At 48.1% G+C, this 19,304-nt stretch overlaps 1 protein-coding gene across 1 annotated transcript; it reads right to left on the reverse strand.

Annotated features, from left to right (window-relative positions):
• Nucleotides 1–1,000: 1,000 nt before the first annotated feature.
• LOC138766359 (extracellular calcium-sensing receptor-like) lies at nucleotides 1,001–18,665 on the reverse strand. The gene is made up of 7 exons (XM_069943936.1): nucleotides 18,496–18,665; nucleotides 10,035–10,250; nucleotides 8,966–9,254; nucleotides 7,796–8,629; nucleotides 5,342–5,554; nucleotides 5,132–5,255; nucleotides 1,001–1,899 (listed from the first exon to the last, which is right to left on the reverse strand). Exons 1-7 carry the CDS (start codon nucleotides 18,663–18,665, stop codon nucleotides 1,001–1,003), a joined length of 2,745 nt encoding a protein of 914 aa, XP_069800037.1.
• Nucleotides 18,666–19,304: the final 639 nt, after the last annotated feature.

The raw sequence follows: 19,304 nt of genomic DNA on the forward strand, positions 1-19,304 counted from the left end.
TTAGCAGGATTCTGCAGAGGTAGGAATTAGGCAGGTTGCATGCATGGTATATACCCTGGCACTTGTGTGCCGCTCTGCTTGATGCCCGCTATTCCCATCAAACAGACATGATGGAGGAAGGAAGGAGGCCAGGGACGTCTTAGTTTGGGGACCTTTTGTCCAGTGTCAGACTGGGGTACCTGGAGCCCACCAATATAGAACCAGTGAGACACGACATGCTGACCCGCTCCTTTCCTGGATTCATCTGTATCTGTGACAAATCCCTCCATTTATACAGCTCTCAGGGTATGCTGGGAGTTGTAGTTTCTGAGTGGACAACCCTATAATAAATGACTGAGTGCAGAGGTTCCTGGTGGCTGCAATCTGTGGGTGACATCAGCCCTGAAGGTTCATCAATACATCTGTCTACAGCCGCAGTTATTTTAGGATTGTACTGCTGTGAGCTTCTGGCCTGTGATAGAGGCAGTGTGTGCCGGAAGCTCATCGGACCCAAAGCTGCACAAACACCCTGCCCCGCCCCCCCTGCAGGTGCCGCCCCCCGCAGGGCGCCGCCCTAGGCACCGGACCACGGGTGCCTAGTGGCAAATACGGCCCTGTATATATGGATAACGAGACGGGATGGAATTTCAATAATAAATCAAGAAACTGTTTTATATTTTAATCCTTTTATTTCTTAAATTTAAAATTTTTATACAATTTTTAGGTATATGTATGTCTACAATATAGATACAATTTACCATTTGGGGGTGAGAAATATTGCAGAACACCTGTGACCTCTAACAAAAACTTTACCCATCATGTGGCCCCAACCCTTCACAGATTTTGCTATTTATTTTCTCTATGTCCTCATACATTATCAGTTGGCATTCAATATGGTAATGAGGGCATAGACTGTCCACTAGCTGGTCACCAACGCTCAGTTCTTAATGGAGAGAGCTTCAGATTTCATTATCCAGCAACTATAAATCTTTTCGTTTTATATATTATTCGTCATTATGTTTTATGTCTTTGACATTAAATACTGTTTGGTGTTCATTGATGGTCTCAGGAGGATTATATAACATTTAGGGCCGAATATACAGCACAGAAGCCCAAAACTAGACAATAATATAGCAAAAATCTCAACAGCTACAATATATTTGCCCTTAGTACTGAGATAGGCCGGGATGAAGGTCGACCAGACACTAAGGAAGGTCAACATGCTGAAGGTAATGTACTTGGCCTCGTTGAAGCTGTCCGGTAGGTTCCTGGCCAAAAAGGCAACAACAAAACTTATTGTAGCCAAGAAGGCCAAGTATCCTATAGTGCAGTAGAACATGACAACCGATCCCTCATTGCACTCTAAGAGAATAACACCATTAGGAACGTCATAATTACGTTCTAGATATGAAGGGAACTCTATCTGCCACACCAGGATAATAAGTATTTGTACACTGGTGGACATAGACATAACAAGGAAAGTTGTCTTAGACCCAACCCACATCCTCAGGTTACTACCAGGTTTGGTGGCTTTGAAAGCAATGACTACTATGATGGTTTTGGCTAAAATGCAAGAGATACATAGCGAGAATATAATCCCAAAGAGACACTGTCTAACTGAGCAGGTCAGCTTTATGGGGCATCCGATGAATACCAAGGAGCAGAGGAAGCAGAATATTAGGGACAGCAGGAGAACATAGCTGAGGTTACGGTTGTTGGCTTTCACCACTGTGGTATTCCGAAACCTGATGAATACAATAAGCACCATCATGGTGGTTATGGAGAACGCTATGGATAATGATGCCAGTACTAGTCCCAAAGGCTCCTCGTAGGAGAGGTACTCCACAACTTTCGGGACACATTTGGTCCTTTTGCTGTTTGACCAGAAATCTTGTGGACAAGTGAAGCAGCGAGCAGAATCTGAAACATAATGGATCATTTAAGAAAATAACTAACATACACAGTGAATGCCGGCCTCGGACTTGCATCAGATTTGTACTTGATGTTGGTCATTTAACCCCCTTGATGCAGTCAGTAGTGACCACCCCATCTGGGTTGTTAGATGACAGGTGACGGTTCTGTCTTCTCCTGCAATGCAGCCACACAGTGCTAATAAGGTACCATAGAAGATAAATAAAGGCAGTCATTACAAAGCACAGTGAGTTCTGCAAAAAGCAAATCTGTATTCAGTTGTGTTGATGGAGAAGTAAAAAGGTTATAGATGTTAAAAGGTCCAGAAGAAAAAATGAAGTTTGCGGCTGCCAGAGGTAGCCAAGGAGCTGGAAAACAATAATGTTGGCTGCCTGATACAGTTTACGTAACCTCCAATGGTTTTAATGGGAGTTCCGTTAATGGCTCTTCTGTGTGCATAACATCTACATACTTTATGCAACCCCCATTAATGTCAGAGAAGGTTAAACAAATTGCATAGGATAGCTGATATTGCAGCTTTCTCCTCCAGTTGCAAATAAGCCAGAGGGGGGCTGGGAAGCAGTCTGATCATTACTAGAAATGAGCAAGTAGTAAAATATTCAAAAGCTCGAATTTTGATTTAAATACACTGCAGTGCTCGACATTAAAATATGGAAACCCACTGAAGTCAATGAGAGTTGCATGCTCGTTTCTTGGAAACCTAAATTTGACCTCTTGGAGGCCATCAAGTCCACAAAGACACCTCAGAAAATGATTCAAACACCTCTGGAGTGCAACTGGGACAGCAGGGGAAGCATGCCTGGGAGCATCTAACATGTCCTAGTGGCAGTATGAGGCCATTTTCACACAGCCGGTGTCAGAGAAGATCGACAGGGCCGTATTAACAGCTGCATGCCACATGCATTTCTCTACATGTAGAAAGATTATGTGAATTTCGTTTTCATGGTTTTTTACTGCTTAAAAGAAACAAATTTCAACATTCAATCAATGATTAGAGCAGCCTGCATATTGTCTGAAGGAATTCTCATCACAGGATTGGTAGATTGGTAGGTAATAGATCCAGGCATCACATTTAACACAGCCATGCCAGACCTGCCCAAATACCACCATACTGTGGCTGGATAACACTGCCATACCAGACCTGAACAATACCACCATACTGTGACTGGGTAACACCACCACACCAGACCTGACCAATACCACCATACCCCCAGCCCCCCACCCCCCTTCAAAAAGACACCAGGTTTACTGGCAAGTCTGAACTGGAGGTGGGAGACTTAAAAAAAAAAGTTGTTTCTTTCCCCCTGCTCCCTGGTGCTGCCCCCCCCCCCAAGGTGCTGCCCTAGGCACCGGACCACGGGTGCCTAGTGGTAAATACATCCCTAGCTATCGACAAAACTGGATTATGTGGATTACTGGGTGGTGGACAGGTGACCGGAAGCGTTATCTGCTATCTATTTGATCACCTGTTCGCGCTGCTCTGGCTTCCACAGCGGTGTACCCCACCGCCCGCTTAACTGGCCGATGAAACCAAGAATGCTGGCTCAGCATAATCCTGACTGCCTATTTGCTTTAGTCTTTACTCCACCTTATGCCCACTAGACTCGGTCTAGACCTTGATACCTGTGATGAGCGGAGTGCTGAGAGTTTCCTTGCTGACACCCATGCTGCGAGACAGAGTTCCTAGGCTACTTGCAACTTTGCTCTGTCCGGATCAGTTCCTGGCTCTGTGGCTCTAGTATGGATACTGTCCTGCATTGTGACTTCTCCTTGTCCACGGCGTGGGTTGAGGTTATCTCTGGCTTGTCCTCTCTCAAGAGGTTTTAACACTGCATGGTGCTTTGGAGTGTAACTAGTGAAAAAGTGGGTAGCAGTGTGGTGTCTTGTATCCTTCCCATGTGGGGTACTGACTAAGACCAACTCGGAAGTACGGGGACATAGCAGAGGGCCAGGGCCCAGATAGGACCACTGTGGAGAGCTGTCTAGCTTGCGTCTTTTCTTCACAATGTCCAGAACGAAAGATTGCTCCTCCCCCACCAATGGGACTAACTTCCCCTACAGCATGTATGGTGCGCTGTGATTGGGTGAAAGAGTGCAATAAAAGAAGAAAGAAGGGAGATGGGAAGGGAAAGGGAAAGAAGAAAGTAGAAATCCTACTGGTCTACAGATTCTGGTGACACATAAACACAATAACCCTTTGCGGTCCTTCAGCTGTGCAGCTTCCACATATACATATGTAATACAGCGAAATCTAGTGGCTAACTTTTAATACTACTCTCACCATAATAAGAATACAAAAAGTACAGACTTTTGCTACGGGTGTATATAACAGTAACACCGCTAGTGGGACACCACACCTGTCTGTCTAAGTAGCTGATTCTATGTAGTCTATGCACTGTATGGATGGAGCTATATGCTTTGTGTAGCAGCCCTAAGAAGGGCTTCTGGGGTCTTTCCTGCCCAAAATCTGTGAAAATCCTTACTGTCCAAGATCTATCCCTCAACTTGTCCTGCAACAATTAGAATGTAGGCGCAAATACATCCAGTGAAGCCTATTCTTCACAGTAAACAGCATCTGCCTCTCTGTGAGAATAAGCAGCTGATGTGCTGGTAGCCGGCCTATTCACTGTCTATTAAGAGCTGTATGCTGTGCTGTGTATTGTAGTAGCCCTAAGAAGGGCTTTTGGACTCTTGCCTGCCTACAATCAGCTAAAATCCATCCCTACACTGTCCCTACTCCAGGATCTCTCCCTCACTAGGTTCAAGATGGCATTTGATATCGAACAGCAGGAGCTGAGCTCTTATAGCTGGGGGTCACATGAGTAAGCCATCCAAACAATGTAGACACTGCTATCACAATGCCAGCGTGCTCCTAGTGCTTGTCACAGCCTCCCTGCATGGTTATTGGCTAGGAAAAAGTTTCAACCTTGGTGGGAGGAGAAACAAATTTTGACTGCGTTTACACTGGGATACTCGAAAACGAATACATCGAATAGTGTAATATTCAATCAAATAGCTACTCAATCAAGTACTACTCATCTCTAATCATTACGGTACCAAGCCGGGGGGATCCAGGTTCTTGCTATACATCTTTACTATTAAAAAAAAAAAAAGATATTGTTCAAAGCAGAGGTCTTCTTTATGGGTCTAACAATAAAATTTTTGTTAGCAGAATTGAGAAACAGACAGATAACACAAGAACATAAGATAACGGACTCACTTGTCTCAGTGGAAACCATTGACTCTGGGCACAGAACACAGTCATAACAGCAGACGGGTTGACCTCTCCGGGGCATTTTCCAGTATCCTGGAGGACAAACGTCACTGCAGACCGATACTGGTAACTGGAATGATATATCATAGGGTCTTTGAAATTTCTTCAAATTTTATTAAAAGTTTATTAAATTTATTTTTGTTGATTTAAAGTTACCTGTCCTCCAGCCCAGAAGATGGCGCTGTCATTGATCAAGAGCTTTTGATCTAAATAATCATTAAAGATCCCAACTTTCAAAAATTGATACCTGTTATCCTCGAAATGCAAATTCAGTATATCAAAGTGCCCGTAAATGTCTCCATTATTGTCAAATAACACTTCATCGCCAGCTGTATTCATGAAGTGGACTCTTCTCAAGTAATGAAAAAGCTGTTATTGGAATAGATTGATATATTGTTAGGTTAATAAGTGCGTCAATGGAGTCTACAAAGGCTCTTAAATTAAAATACATTTACCATCGTAACCATTGTAAAATATTGTGATTTGAAAGTCCATCAGAGGGGCCGGTGTTTCCAGGTCCAGTTGCATGGTGACAACTGGTGAATTCTCTGTTGTTTGGGTGAGCAAGCTGTTTAAATCACAGGCAAAAGAACATCTCTGAACAGAGAAATTGTCACTTAGGGGGGGCGGCGGGAGGAAGGCCCAGGCTGAACATTTGCAGCAAGGCCCACAAGGCCTTAGCTATGTCCGTGCCTTAAAACATTCCCGTTGTTTTAAAAAAAATTATAAAACCTGCCTGATTTTTGTTAAATTACCATTCAGGCTATGTTCACACTATGTAAGTTTCCGGCCGTAGCGCGTTCCGTGAATAAGCGGCCGGAGATTTACGTAGTTTGCGTACAATGGAAAGTATACGATCTATGGCTGCACAGTTCACACTACATAAGAACTTACGCCCGGATCGTATGCGGCGCCGTAAAAAATGAACCAGACCATTGTTTCAGGACGGAAATGCTGTAACTTACGCCCGTAGCGTAACATGCGGTCCCGTACGGAGTGGTGATTTCTTCAATTTTGCACTTTGATTTGCCAATCCAAAAGGTTCTGTGGGGTGTCCGAGGCTAGGCGAAGACATCCAAGTAAAAGACCGCTGTGAGATCGCTACGTATGGCACTCGGGAAGCATAAGTAGACTACGGGCGTAAGTTTGCGGACCGTACGTAGCCGGCCGCAACTTACGTAAATTCCCGGCCGGAGTTTCACACGTATATGTCCGGCCGCGTAAAATATGCGGCCGGACATATACGTAGTGTGAACATAGCCTCAAAGTGACTGAAAAAGTGCTCTCTGCTTATTGAGTATGCAAAAGAGGAGTCCGTGGAGCCTCATTGAAGAGTCTCAAAACACAGGACTAGCCAGATATCCCTCCGGGAAGGACCTAGCCAAGTGGCAGCTCCTGTTAGGAAACCACCAAATCCACCATATTAAGTGGCCCTATAAGTCAGTGTAATGACAAGGGATAAACCAAGGCTAGGTAACCATCCACAGACAGCTGTTTCGGGGTGTTGCCCCTCATCAGTGTGGAGCAGGATTCTGGCTAGGTGGGAGCAATGCCTAGTAGAGCCATAAGAGAAACAGATTGCTGAACTCAGGGAGAACAGCCAAATGACAACACTGCCGGCTGCTAATGAAAGCGCTCAATGCAGTGAAGTGCTAGGTGAATTGCCCCCTGGGAAACATGAGTATGCAAAAGAGGAGTCCGTGGAGCCTCATTGAAGAGTCTCAAAACACAGGACTCTCTGCTTATTGAGCTCCTGAGGGTGAGCCCCTTCACTGTGCACAACTGTTTTTCATTCACTCCATTTCAGGAGATTGGACCAGAGCTTGACTGTTTGCCAGTAGTATACACATAAGGCCTTGTTTCCCTTACTTCTCTGGCAAATTGCAGCACAGCATATTCTTCTCTGCTATGCCATGACATTGTTCAAGAGGAATTGCACTGGATTGAACTCTGTTTTACACTGTACACTACTATAGATGGCATTTGGGGGTAGAAGAGGGTCACTGATTCACTGTGTTTGCAAGGTGATCTGTCAGCAGAAAGGAGGGAAACAGCAGCATCACATCAAAGAATATGTTACACTAAGCACCAAAGTGCTACTATCGGCTTCTGATTCCCGCTGTATGCAGCCTCCTTGAACAGGTTGGATACAGCCTAAGGACCACCTGGAAAACTGGGATACAGCCTATGCCAATGTCTGTATCCCAGTTTTCCAGGCATTCCGTAAGGCTGTATCCACCCTGTTCACGGAGGCTGCAGACAGCGGGAATCAGAAGCCGATTTATACGAACCCAAACCTCGGCAAATTCACTCATCTCTACTGCTGAGAGACGACGGAGAGGAGGAGATGACACAGGAACACTGAGGACATACAGCAGCAAGTACTCTACTATATACAAAAGAAACAGTTGTCCTGGACCCTATGCATGATGGGAGGGAGGTGCTGATTTACTTTCAGGACACAGTGAAGCAGCCAGACTGGTTCCCCTTGCAGGTATACAGCCTAGGCTTTGTCTCTTTTTTTACGCTCTTCTCTTCCATTGATATTACTAGAATTGCTTCCTCAACTACTATAATGTTAAAATATAAAATATTAAGAGGCAAATTTACCTGCCATGGTTGTAGCTCATGCGTATTGGCACAAGATCTTCCATGGAAGGGTCCTTCACCAGGCCTACAGTGCAATAAGTTGTGGAGAGCGTGAGCAATGGCATAAAGAGCATTGTGGGCCATGTACACATATTGAGATGTTGGGTCATTGAATTCAGCCACTTCATTGGTCACTATCTTCTCCAGTCCTGTACAGGTCTTATTGACTTGTTTTAAATTTATGAAGTGGGTACTGACATCAGCCTCGGGCCACCTGCAGGTAAACAGGAACTCCCAAAAAGTTTTGGTAAGTGGCATCCTTGGGTATTTACTGGGATGGAACGTTTGTAGGAAATTGGAGAAATTGGGGGGAATCTTTTTATTCCTTGCAATTCCTATGGTGCCATTTAATACCGTCCAAAACTCCTTGTCGATAGCAGGTATAGTGTACCAAGCTTCTGTACCTATCCAGACTTTCCCATTAAGATTTTCTTGAAGGAGGTCGTGAAATATTAGTAAAATTTCTGCATTACTACAGTAAAGGATGACCACTTTGGCCGTTGATTGTCTGACAATTTTTACCGTCTTTGGGATTCTGTTGTTGATTGAACTAAAAGAGATTATTTCAAAGAATTCTATGCAGATTCCGTTCTTGATGGCTTCTTTCCTGAACTCCACAAATGCTTGTACATAATTATCTGTTGAAGAACCAATAACCCCTATCCACGTCCACCCAAATTTCCTACACAGTTCTATCAAAGCTTGAGGCTGGCTCCTGGTACTTACAGTAGTCCGTGTAAATGATGGGAACTCAAGTTTGTTACTCAAGGATGGTAGAACGGCCATGTAACTGACCTGAGAAAGACAAAATATTATTATGTGTTACCTTTGGAAACATGGGCAGAGAGAACCTGTCCTCAGATGTGGGTGAGGAATGAAACCAATAGGACTAGGGAATGCATCAACCTTTACTCATTTACTTACTCCCAACATTGTTCTCCTCTAAACTTTCCACAGACGGCCATGTGCCATCTAATAGAGGCTGGAGGCCATGTGCCATCTAATAGAGTCCTAACCCCTGGAAGATTCTTGAAATAAGAAACCCTATCTCAAAGTGGTTTTACCTCAGCTATGCCTCATAAGATGTTCCACAGTAAACAATTGCAAAGCCAGCCCTGGCTGTTGGCTTACTTGAGGAAACCTCCATAGACCGAGCATCCTCGCTATTGCTACTGATGAACTTGAAATGTCTCCAATGATCGCGGGTACAATGGACTCGGATCCACACTTGTAATTTGGGTTTTGGCTTCCATTACACGACATAGTCTGGAAAACGGCCTGAACAGAAGCTGATTCAGAGAAGCAAGAGTCAAACATTTGGAACCCCAGGGTGATGTTGGGTAGGAGATCTGGGTTCTCATTCACTTCTTTGACAGCAAAAATTACGGCCAGAATGGACTTGTATATTTCTTTGCTGAACCTGAAATGTATATATATTTTTTTTGTTGTCATATATTTATATATCATATTACAGGAATTACGAATAGTATGTGCTTAGGCTTTATATTTACTGGGAAAACCTTATTTTCAGTTTTAACCATAAAAATACACCAGGTTCAGACCCTAAGGGCCTTATTACACGGAGACATAAATGGCTGACAACTGAACTAACAGTGAATGCATTACCTCTTCGCGCTCCCGATCTTTTCCTGCTCTCTGCATGCATCCCGGCGCAGGCTGTTGCTTCAGCGCGGCCTCTCTGAGCCGATAGGCCTCATAGCCAATCACTGGCTGCGGTGGTCCCGGCCATTGATTGGCGGAGAGGCCTGTCAACTCAGAGAGGTTGCACTGAAGTTACAGCCCACGCGGGGATGCATGCAGTGAGCAGGAGTGTGAAGTGTGGAGAGGTGATGCATTCACTGTTTAGGCAAGGGCTGCACGGACATAGCTAACGATGTCCCTGCTGCCCTTGCTAAATGATTGTAATAGGCCCAGTAAACAAACAGCGCTCGTTTACAAAATTGATCGAGCCTGTATAATAGGACCCTTAGGGGGCAGTATTAGAACATGATGCTAGAGGAGACATATATTTCAAGTGTAAAGAGAACTTGAGGCACAATAGGAGGAAGCAGAGACAAGCAGACCAGGTGGAGACAAAAATGCCTCTAGGACATTTGGTTCTAGATGAAGGCACCATAACGATTTTTTGCTTTAGCACCCTTTCTCTACTATGTATGAAGAGATAAAACCTCATACTCACCAGTCACAAGGACGCAGAGGTGGCTGCTCAGTGAAGGTGGCCATGGGCTGAGTATATGACACAGTGATAGGGTTGATCAATCCCAATATGATATCTCCTTTCTCAGTGTAATCGGCCATAGCTCGGATGGAGAGAGAACAGCCGGACGTGGATGTCCCAACAGAGCGGAATGTTAAGGTCATAACATAGAGGTGAAAATAGAGACGCATTGTGGACCTGGCAAGAAGAACAAGGTCAACATTTACAGCTACCAAAAAGATGGAGGCTACTGGGACACTGGGCTGCTGGGAGTGGACTGGAGATTATTAAACCTCATGGTGTTTTCGCATGGAGGGGCTCCGTGCAGTCAGGATTGATGTAGAGGCAGTGCGCCTCTACATAAATCCCCTGAGCTCTGGAGCTGCAGGGACATTTGTAAGCCTGGCGTAAAAAACATCGGACTTCATAAATGTCCCCCCTGGACCCTAAACAACCCAAACTTTTAAATAACAAAACATTCATATACAAACACAGAGAGAACTTACAGTCAGCGGAGCCTGGAGCGCAGCCTGTGAAGTCTGGATTCATCTCTAGTCCTGATACAGAGCGATTTATAGTGTGAACGGTCAGTAGGGAAAGACTATCGTCGTCCTTGAGGAATTTTCCACCATATACTTAATATTCATAATTATAATTTCCAACCTATAATTATGTTATTTATCATAATTGTTTAAAATTTCATGAGATTGCAAATATAATCATTGCTGATGCCGAGGTGATGTCCGGATAATTTAATGACCCAATAGATTAAAAAGATTGGTGCACCCAACCCCCCCCTCCAAAGAAAGAATTAATTAATTAATAAATAATAATAGGTTCAAAACAATAATAATAATTTTCATAGATAAGAAAATTAAACCTTAATACATAATAAAATTTTAAAAATTGTAAATTAAACTTTTTAGCCAAGCTTTTAGGAGGTGTTGGGGCAGTGGTTATGTGAATAGGCGCCAGATGACCCAGAGAGACACCAATAAAGAGGATCATCTAATCGGCCAAAAAGCTCAAGAAACTCCAACCATTACCATGTCTACCATCCAGATCCTGGCAGCACCTTTATTACCCCCGTCTCTGCCCGGACCATCTCCTAGTTCTTAGCAGAAGGAAATTTGGTCCCACGGCGACCATTATGTATTCTGCCTATAACAGCAGCCTCTATGTCTATGTAGTGGACTGCTATAGACTGTGGCCGTATCATCTGTAGTGAGGAATCTAGGTTCTGTTTAAAGGGGTTGTCCGGCGCTAAAAAAAAAAAAAGGGGCCGCGTCATCAGCCGCTCAGCCGCGATTGGCTGAGCACAGTTATGCTCAGCCAATCGCGGCTGAGCTTCGGATGACGCTGCAGAGGTCGGCCGGCACTCGGGAAGATCCGCCGGCCGCCCGAAGAAGACGTCACTGCTGAGGATCAGAGACCGTGGTCGGCACGTGACAGGTATGTATAGCGCACCACACCTCCGGGTACACGGGTGGGGGCGGTGGGACACGGGGAAGGGGGCCATTCACAGACATAACATACATTACAAAGTTGTATAACTTTGTAATGTGTGTTATTCTGTGAATAATTTTTTAGCGCCGGACAACCCCTTTAAGATCGGATGATGGTCGGGTTGGAATATGGAGCCTTATGGTGAGCGCTTCAATCCTGACTGTGCTGTGTAGGGCCCAATGCCCTCTGCTGGTGGTAAGGGATGTGGGAAGGGAAGGACACACTGCTCTCTGCTGGTGTGATGATGTGGAGAGGACACATTGCCCCCTGCTGGTGTGATGATGTGTGGAAGACACATTGCCCCCTGCTGGTGTGATGGTGTGAGGATAACTCTTTGCCCCTGCTGGTATGATGATGAATGAGCTATTTAGCACAGTGGTCACCCCTAGTAGTGAGATGAGGACACTGACAGTGATATGTACAGGCCATCCTGCATATGTTGTCTTTAATGGCACTGCTTTTTTACAATAGCCTTGGATCCCCACTTGTAATTTGGGGGTTTGGTTCCCATTAAATGACATGAAAAACCACCTGAAGGGAAAGAGGCAAGAGTCAAACATCTGGAACCCCAGCGTGATGTTGGGTAGAAGATACGAGTTCTCATTTAAAAATTTAAGTCAGGATGGACCTGTATATAACAGAGTCGAACCTAAAATAATAATTTATTGTTATTGTATATTCATTATATTCCGGGACATACAAGTAGCATGTGCTTAGGATTTATATGTACCATACAGATCTTATTATAAATTCTACTCATAAAAATAGTCCTCCACTCTCAGACCCCTAGAGGGCAGTATTGTAATATGTTGCTGCCACAAAGATCTTTAACCTACCCTTGTGAAGCTACAAGCTCTGTATGATAGCTATGTATAATGCCCATGTTGTAGGGAGCATTGATACAGCATCCACAGAGGTATATAGGGCACAGCAATAGGAGGTCTGGAGGTATCAATCATATCCCTGCCTTAGTATTTAAGAGAGTCGAAAAAACACCAGTATAGCAAATGGTAGATGGGGACCCTGATGTAGACAGAGCCTAAAGTTATACCTCTGGCCCTCAGGTAGCCTAAGGGGTCATGGGCTTCTCTGATCGGTGTCACCCCATATGTACAGCGTTAGGCTATGTTCACACAACGTATGTTTTCGTAAAAGTACGGTTGCAACAACGACGTACTTTGTACGAGAACATACGTTGCCTTGCTTTCTATGGGATCCCGGCCGGAGCATATACACATAGGGTGTTAGTATACGGGCCAATGGGTGCCCGATAATAACTGTAAACGAGCGCCGATCTGCTAGATCGGCACTTGGTTACTGGGCCTATTACACGGCCCGATTATCGTTTAACAAGGGCTGCAGGGACATCGTTACCGATGTCCTTGCAGCCCTTGCTTTTACTTTATACATTACCTATCCAGGCTGCAGGGCTCCTCTTGCGCTCTTCTCAGCGTGTCCCGCGAGCTCCAGCTTCAGAGCGGCCTGTCTCAGCTGACAGGCCGCTCAGCCAATCACTGGCTGTGGCGGTCCCGGCCTGTGATTGGCTGAGCAGCCTGTCAGCTGAGACAGGCCGCTCTGAAGCTGGAGCGCGCGGGACCCAGGGAAAAGAAGACCGCAATAGGAGCCCTGCAGCCTGGATAGGTAATGTAAATCATCAGTATCCGGCCGCACACTGCAGTCGGCGCCCGACAATTATAGGTTCAAACCTATATCAACGATCAGCCGATGATCGTTATCAAAAGTTATTTATTTTTCCTGTTTTTAAAATATTAAACATACGCTATTTTGTGTGCGGTATAAATAACATGACTATTGTATTCTCTGGGTCACTACGCTTATAACAACACCAAATTTGCATAGTTTTTTTTTTTTTTTTTCCTTCTACCACTTTGGCACAATAGAAACTATCTTCCTGGAAAAAATAGTAAAAACTGTTGCCACATCACATGATCCATAGCGTTCCTATCGTTTGCACGACAGAGCTGGTTTTGGGCTTGAGTTTTGAGAGAACATATATTAAACATGTATAATTTTTATGTTTTTTTTGGTGGTTTTATGTAACGGTATATTATATATGGGGAATGTAATGCATTTTTATTAGAGATGAGCGAACCTGGAGCATGCTGGAGTCCATCTGAACCCGAACGTTCGGCATTTGATTAGCGGTGGCTGCTGAACTTGGATAAAGCGCTAAGGCTATGTAGAAAACATGGATATAGTCATTGGCTGTATCCATGTTTTCCAGACAACCTCAGAGCTTTATCCAAGTTCAGCAGCCACCGCTAATCAAATACCGAACGTTCGGGTTCGGATGGACTCGAATCCGAACCCGGTTCGCTCATCTCTAATTTTTATTATTGGGGGTCTGGGGGGGGGGGGGTTTAATATGTTTTGGTGCAAACTTTTTTTTATCTTTTACACTAGTGTACACCAAGCAGTGATCTTTTGATACTGTAGTGCAGTGTATTGCCTATGGGCCCTTGCATACTGAGGAAATCAGGCAGATAACTTGCCATGTAACTTCTTTAGGTGGACAGCAGAATCCAACCATCCAACCATAGCAAGTTATCCACATGACTTCCTCAGTGTGCAAGGGCCCTATGTCAGCGTTGAGCTGATAGTCGGTCTACACAGCCATGCCTCTGGCATATGCATGGCCTCTGGCATATGCCTGGCCTCTGGCATGGCTGTGTAGAGGCTTCACATTTGCCCTTTACAAGGCCCTGGGATAGCCATGACGCTGATCGAAGGCCCGGCCCGAGGCCCAGGACTACCGATCAGGTCAGTATGCCAGCACCCGCCACCAGAACCCGTTACATGCTGCTGTCATGACTTTACAGTGGCATATAAAGGGTTAAAACTACCCGGAACAGTAACTCGACACTTTGGGTAGTTGCAGCAGAAGATCAGCTGTCACATTGTCCCCGCCATACAAAGCCGACGGGGACAGAATAAAGCCCAGTAGTGACCGCCGTAAATAGCTGATACGCCGGTCACTAAGGGGTTAATGTTTTAGCTCAGTGATAGGTTTTCCAGAATAATATCCTGCTCTGGCTATGACATTTTTTTCAAGATCTTCTATAGGCTGCAAAATGTCAGAAAAAAACATTGATTAAAGATTGTACGAATATCAAGATACCTGAGTACAGAGAAGTACAGTACAGGCCCCAACATGGCTGCAGCTTACATCTCTGTGTCCTCAGGAGACTCATAGGTGATGGAGATACATGGCAGAGTACAGAGAAGTACAGTACAGGCCCCAACATGGCTGCAGCTTACATCTCTGTGTCCTCAGGAGACTCATAGGTGATGGAGATACATGGCAGAGTACAGAGAAGTACAGTACAGGCCCCAACATGGCTGCAGCTTACATCTCTGTGTCCTCAGGAGACTCATAGGTGATGGAGATACATGGCAGAGTACAGAGAAGTACAGTACAGGCCCCAACATGGCTGCAGCTTACATCTCTGTGTCCTCAGGAGACTCATAGGTGATGGAGCATCATGTGATCTGTGACCTACTCAGCTACAGGACAACCAATAGGGAGAATCAGTTCACTCAGTCAGCTATGAACTATGATATCAGGAGGGTCATGTGATCAGGAGGGTCATGTGATCTGTGACCTACTCAGCTACAGGACAACCAATAGGGAGAATCAGTTCACTCAGTCAGCTATGAACTATGAGATTAGGAGAGCCATGTGATCAGGAGGGTCATGTGATCTGAAGAATTAATCACATAAGACAGAGCTCAGCAGTGACACATGTGGTAGGTATAGGTACTGACCCATAGTGAATGTATGAGGGAGCCGATCAGTGACCTACTGAGCTATATGCTAGAACCAATCAGGAGTCTGGTTCAATCACATGTATATAACTGAGCTCAGCAGTGACACCTGTGGTGGTTACAGGTACTGACTATGGTGAATGTGCGAGGGGGCAGAAAAGCTGCAGGTAGTATATACAGTATATATACAGCACAGAGTGAGGATACAGGAGCCAGTGCTGGCAACAAGACTGGAGCTCTGGGCTTACAAGATGGCCGCACTGCAGGTGAGCTGGAAGAACATTCTCTCACACTCACACATGGGCTGTGTATTGTGCAGTGTCATAGTTTTTATTTTTTTAATTAGTATTTTCTTGGATGTTCTGTGTTTGATTACTTTCATTTTCCAGCATAGGGGACCAATCAGCTGACAGTGTAACGGTGATAGAGCTGGGGCTGCTGGGCTGGACTCTCTGCTGCCCCCTGGCTGCTGGGCTGGACTCTCTGTCGCCCCCTGACTGCTGGGCTGGACTCTCTGTCGCCCCCTGACTGCTGGGCTGGATTCTCTGCTGCTGGGCTGGACTGCTGGGCTGGACTCTCTGTCGCCCCCTGGCTGCTGGGCTGGACTCTCTGTCGCCCCCTGACTGCTGGGCTGGACTCTCTGTCGCCCCCTGACTGCTGGGCTGGACTCTCTGTCGCCCCCTGGCTGCTGGGCTGGATTCTCTGTCGCCCCCTGGCTGCTGGGCTGGACTCTCTGCTGCCTCCTGGCTGCTGGGCTGGACTCTCTGTCACCCCCTGGCTGCTGGGCTGGACTGCTGGGCTGGACTCTCTGTCGCCCCCTGGCTGCTGGGCTGGACTCTCTGTCGCCCCCTGGCTGCTGGGCTGGACTCTCTGTCGCCCCCTGGCTGCTGGGCTGGATTCTCTGTCGCCCCCTGGCTGCTGGGCTGGACTCTCTGTCGCCCCCTGGCTGCTGGGCTGGATTCTCTGTCGCCCCCTGGCTGCTGGGCTGGATTCTCTGTCGCCCCCTGGCTGCTGGGCTGGACTCTCTGTCGCCCCCTGGCTGCTGGGCTGGACTCTCTGTCGCCCCCTGGCTGCTGGGCTGGATTTTCTGTCGCCCCCTGGCTGCTGGGCTGGACTCTCTGCTGCCCCCTGGCTGCTGGGCTGGATTCTGTCGTCCCCTGGCTCCTGGGCTGGATTCTCTGTCGTCCCCTGGATGCTGGGCTGGACTCTCTGTTCTCCCCTGGCTGCTGGGCTGGACTCTCTGTCGCCCCCTGGCTGCTGGGCTGGACTCTCTGTCGCCCCCTGGCTGCTGGGCTGGGCTCTCTGTCGCCCCCTGGCTGCTGGGCTGGACTCTCTGTTCTCCTCTGGCTGCTGGGCTGGACTCTCTGTTCTCCCCTGGCTGCTGGGCTGGACTCTCTGTCACCCCCTGGCTGCTGGGCTGGACTGCTGGGCTGGACTCTCTGTCGCCCCCTGGCTGCTGGGCTGGACTCTCTGTCGCCCCGTGGCTGCTGGGCTGGACTCTCTGTCGCCCCCTGGCTGCTGGGCTGGACTCTCTGTCGCCCCCTGGCTGCTGGGCTGGATTCTCTGTCGCCCCCTGGCTGCTGGGCTGGATTCTCTGTCGCCCCCTGGCTGCTGGGCTGGACTCTCTGTCGCCCCCTGGCTGTTGGGCTGGATTCTCTGTCGCCCCCTGGCTGCTGGGCTGGGCTCTCTGTCGCCCCCTGGCTGCTGGGCTGGACTCTCTGTTCTCCTCTGGCTGCTGGGCTGGACTCTCTGTCGCCCCCCGGGTTGCTGGGCTGGACTCTCTGTTCTCCCCTGGCTGCTGGGCTGGACTCTCTGTCGCCCCCTGGCTGCTGGGCTGGACTCTCTGTCGCCCCCTGGCTGCTGGGCTGGATTCTCTGTCGCCCCCTGGCTGCTGGGCTGGATTCTCTGTCGCCCCCTGGCTGCTGGGCTGGACTCTCTGTCGCCCCCTGGCTGTTGGGCTGGATTCTCTGTCGCCCCCTGGCTGCTGTGCTGGATTCTGTCGTCCCCTGGCTCCTGGGCTGGATTCTCTGTCGTCCCCTGGATGCTGGGCTGGACTCTCTGTTCTCCCCTGGCTGCTGGGCTGGATTCTCTATCGCCCCCTGGCTGCTGGGCTGGACTCTCTGTCGCCCCCTAGCTGCTGGGCTGGATTCTCTGTCGCCCCCTGGCTGCTGGGCTGGGCTCTCTGTCGCCCCCTGGCTGCTGGGCTGGACTCTCTGTTCTCCTCTGGCTGCTGGGCTGGACTCTCTGTCGCCCCCCGGGTTGCTGGGCTGGACTCTCTGTTCTCCCCTGGCTGCTGGGCTGGACTCTCTGTCGCCCCCTGGCTGCTGGGCTGGACTCTCTGTCGCCCCCTGGCTGCTGGGCTGGATTCTCTGTCGCCCCCTGGCTGCTGGGCTGGATTCTCTGTCGCCCCCTGGCTGCTGGGCTGGACTCTCTGTCGCCCCCTGGCTGTTGGGCTGGATTCTCTGTCGCCCCCTGGCTGCTGTGCTGGATTCTGTCGTCCCCTGGCTCCTGGGCTGGATTCTCTGTCGTCCCCTGGATGCTGGGCTGGACTCTCTGTTCTCCCCTGGCTGCTGGGCTGGATTCTCTATCGCCCCCTGGCTGCTGGGCTGGACTCTCTGTCGCCCCCTAGCTGCTGGGCTGGATTCTCTGTCGCCCCCTGGCTGCTGGGCTGGGCTCTCTGTCGCCCCCTGGCTGCTGGGCTGGACTCTCTGTTCTCCTCTGGCTGCTGGGCTGGACTCTCTGTCGCCCCCCGGGTTGCTGGGCTGGACTCTCTGTTCTCCCCTGGCTGCTGGGCTGGATTCTCTGTCGCCCCCTGGCTGCTGGGCTGGATTCTCTGTCGCCCCCTGGCTGCTGGGCTGGATTCTCTGTCGCCCCCTGGCTGCTGGGCTGGATTCTCTGTCGCCCCCTGGCTGCTGGGCTGGATTCTCTGTCGCCCGCTGGCTGTTGTTCATTTGCCAGTGAACTAAATCTTTTAGGTCAGTTTAAATATTAGTTCTTTTTGAACTGATCATTCATGAACTCCCCGTCATTACTCTGGGTCATTGTGTCCCCGGTGAAATCACCATAATGGGGGGCCTTTTCTGATTTTTGCTTTAGCACCATTTCTCTTCTGTGTACACCATTCACTGAGTAGATAAAAACCAGTATTCACCGGTCACATGGACGCGGAGGTGGCTGAGTATATGATGCACTAATAGGGTTGATGAATCCCAGTGTGATATCTCTGTTCTCAGTGTAATCGGCCATAGCTCGGATGGAGAGAGAACAGCTGGACATGAATGTCCCAACAGAGCGGAACGTCAGAGTCATAAGACCTGTCATGTCCGAAGTGTCACCATGCTCCGGCCGACTTTTGGCACATGATATGGTCTTGCCCAGATAAAGCCAAATTTTAGACAGAGGTGACTCAGCTCCTGTCTAATGTAGTTTCAGCCTCCATGCTTCTGGATCCCTTAGTTTTTCTGTTTGGGCAGTTAGATGAGGAGGAGTGGGCTCACCACCTTTATATTATGTTACGTGGCCAGGAAGGTCATTGCTATGCAATGGATTGATCCCTGTCCATCCACCTTAAGTATGTGGAAGCAACCAGTTAATGGCATCATATCGTATGAGAAGGGTGTCTATCTTCATGCCGTGGCCCAGGGCGGCGGTCACTATGGCCTGGAGTGGTAGTACCCACCACCAGACACATGGGCACTGGACCTTGGACCACTGGACCCACGTAGTCAAGCGTAAGTTTAGCGCACTTTTGCTTTGCTGGGGATCATTCCCTCTTCCTTTCCTTTGGGGGTGACTCAGGCCCGGACTGGTAATCTGGCAAGGCGGGCAAATGCCCGCTGGGCTGGCCAGATTACCAGTCCGTGGGCCGCATAATGAAAAAAATAAATAAATAAAAAAATCACCGCTGCGGCCCGCTCCTGACGTGCTCCTCCAATCCAATCAACGTGGAGCCGCAGCGGC

The sequence above is a fragment of the Dendropsophus ebraccatus genome, chromosome 10 (genome assembly GCF_027789765.1).
Source record: "Dendropsophus ebraccatus isolate aDenEbr1 chromosome 10, aDenEbr1.pat, whole genome shotgun sequence".
Classification (NCBI taxonomy): domain Eukaryota; kingdom Metazoa; phylum Chordata; class Amphibia; order Anura; family Hylidae; genus Dendropsophus; species Dendropsophus ebraccatus.

Bases quoted from the DNA above. Each gene is read 5' to 3' on its own strand.
- LOC138766359 (XM_069943936.1), bottom strand. From the start codon at position 18,665: ATGACAGGTCTTATGACTCTGACGTTCCGCTCTGTTGGGACATTCATG. The intron at 9,255-10,034 runs GTGAGTATGAGG...TATACATTTCAG, and splicing joins CCTCTGCGTCCTTGTGACTG to GTTCAGCAAAGAAATATACA. The intron at 1,900-5,131 runs GTGAGTCCGTTA...ATTATGTTTCAG, and splicing joins AATGGTTTCCACTGAGACAA to ATTCTGCTCGCTGCTTCACT.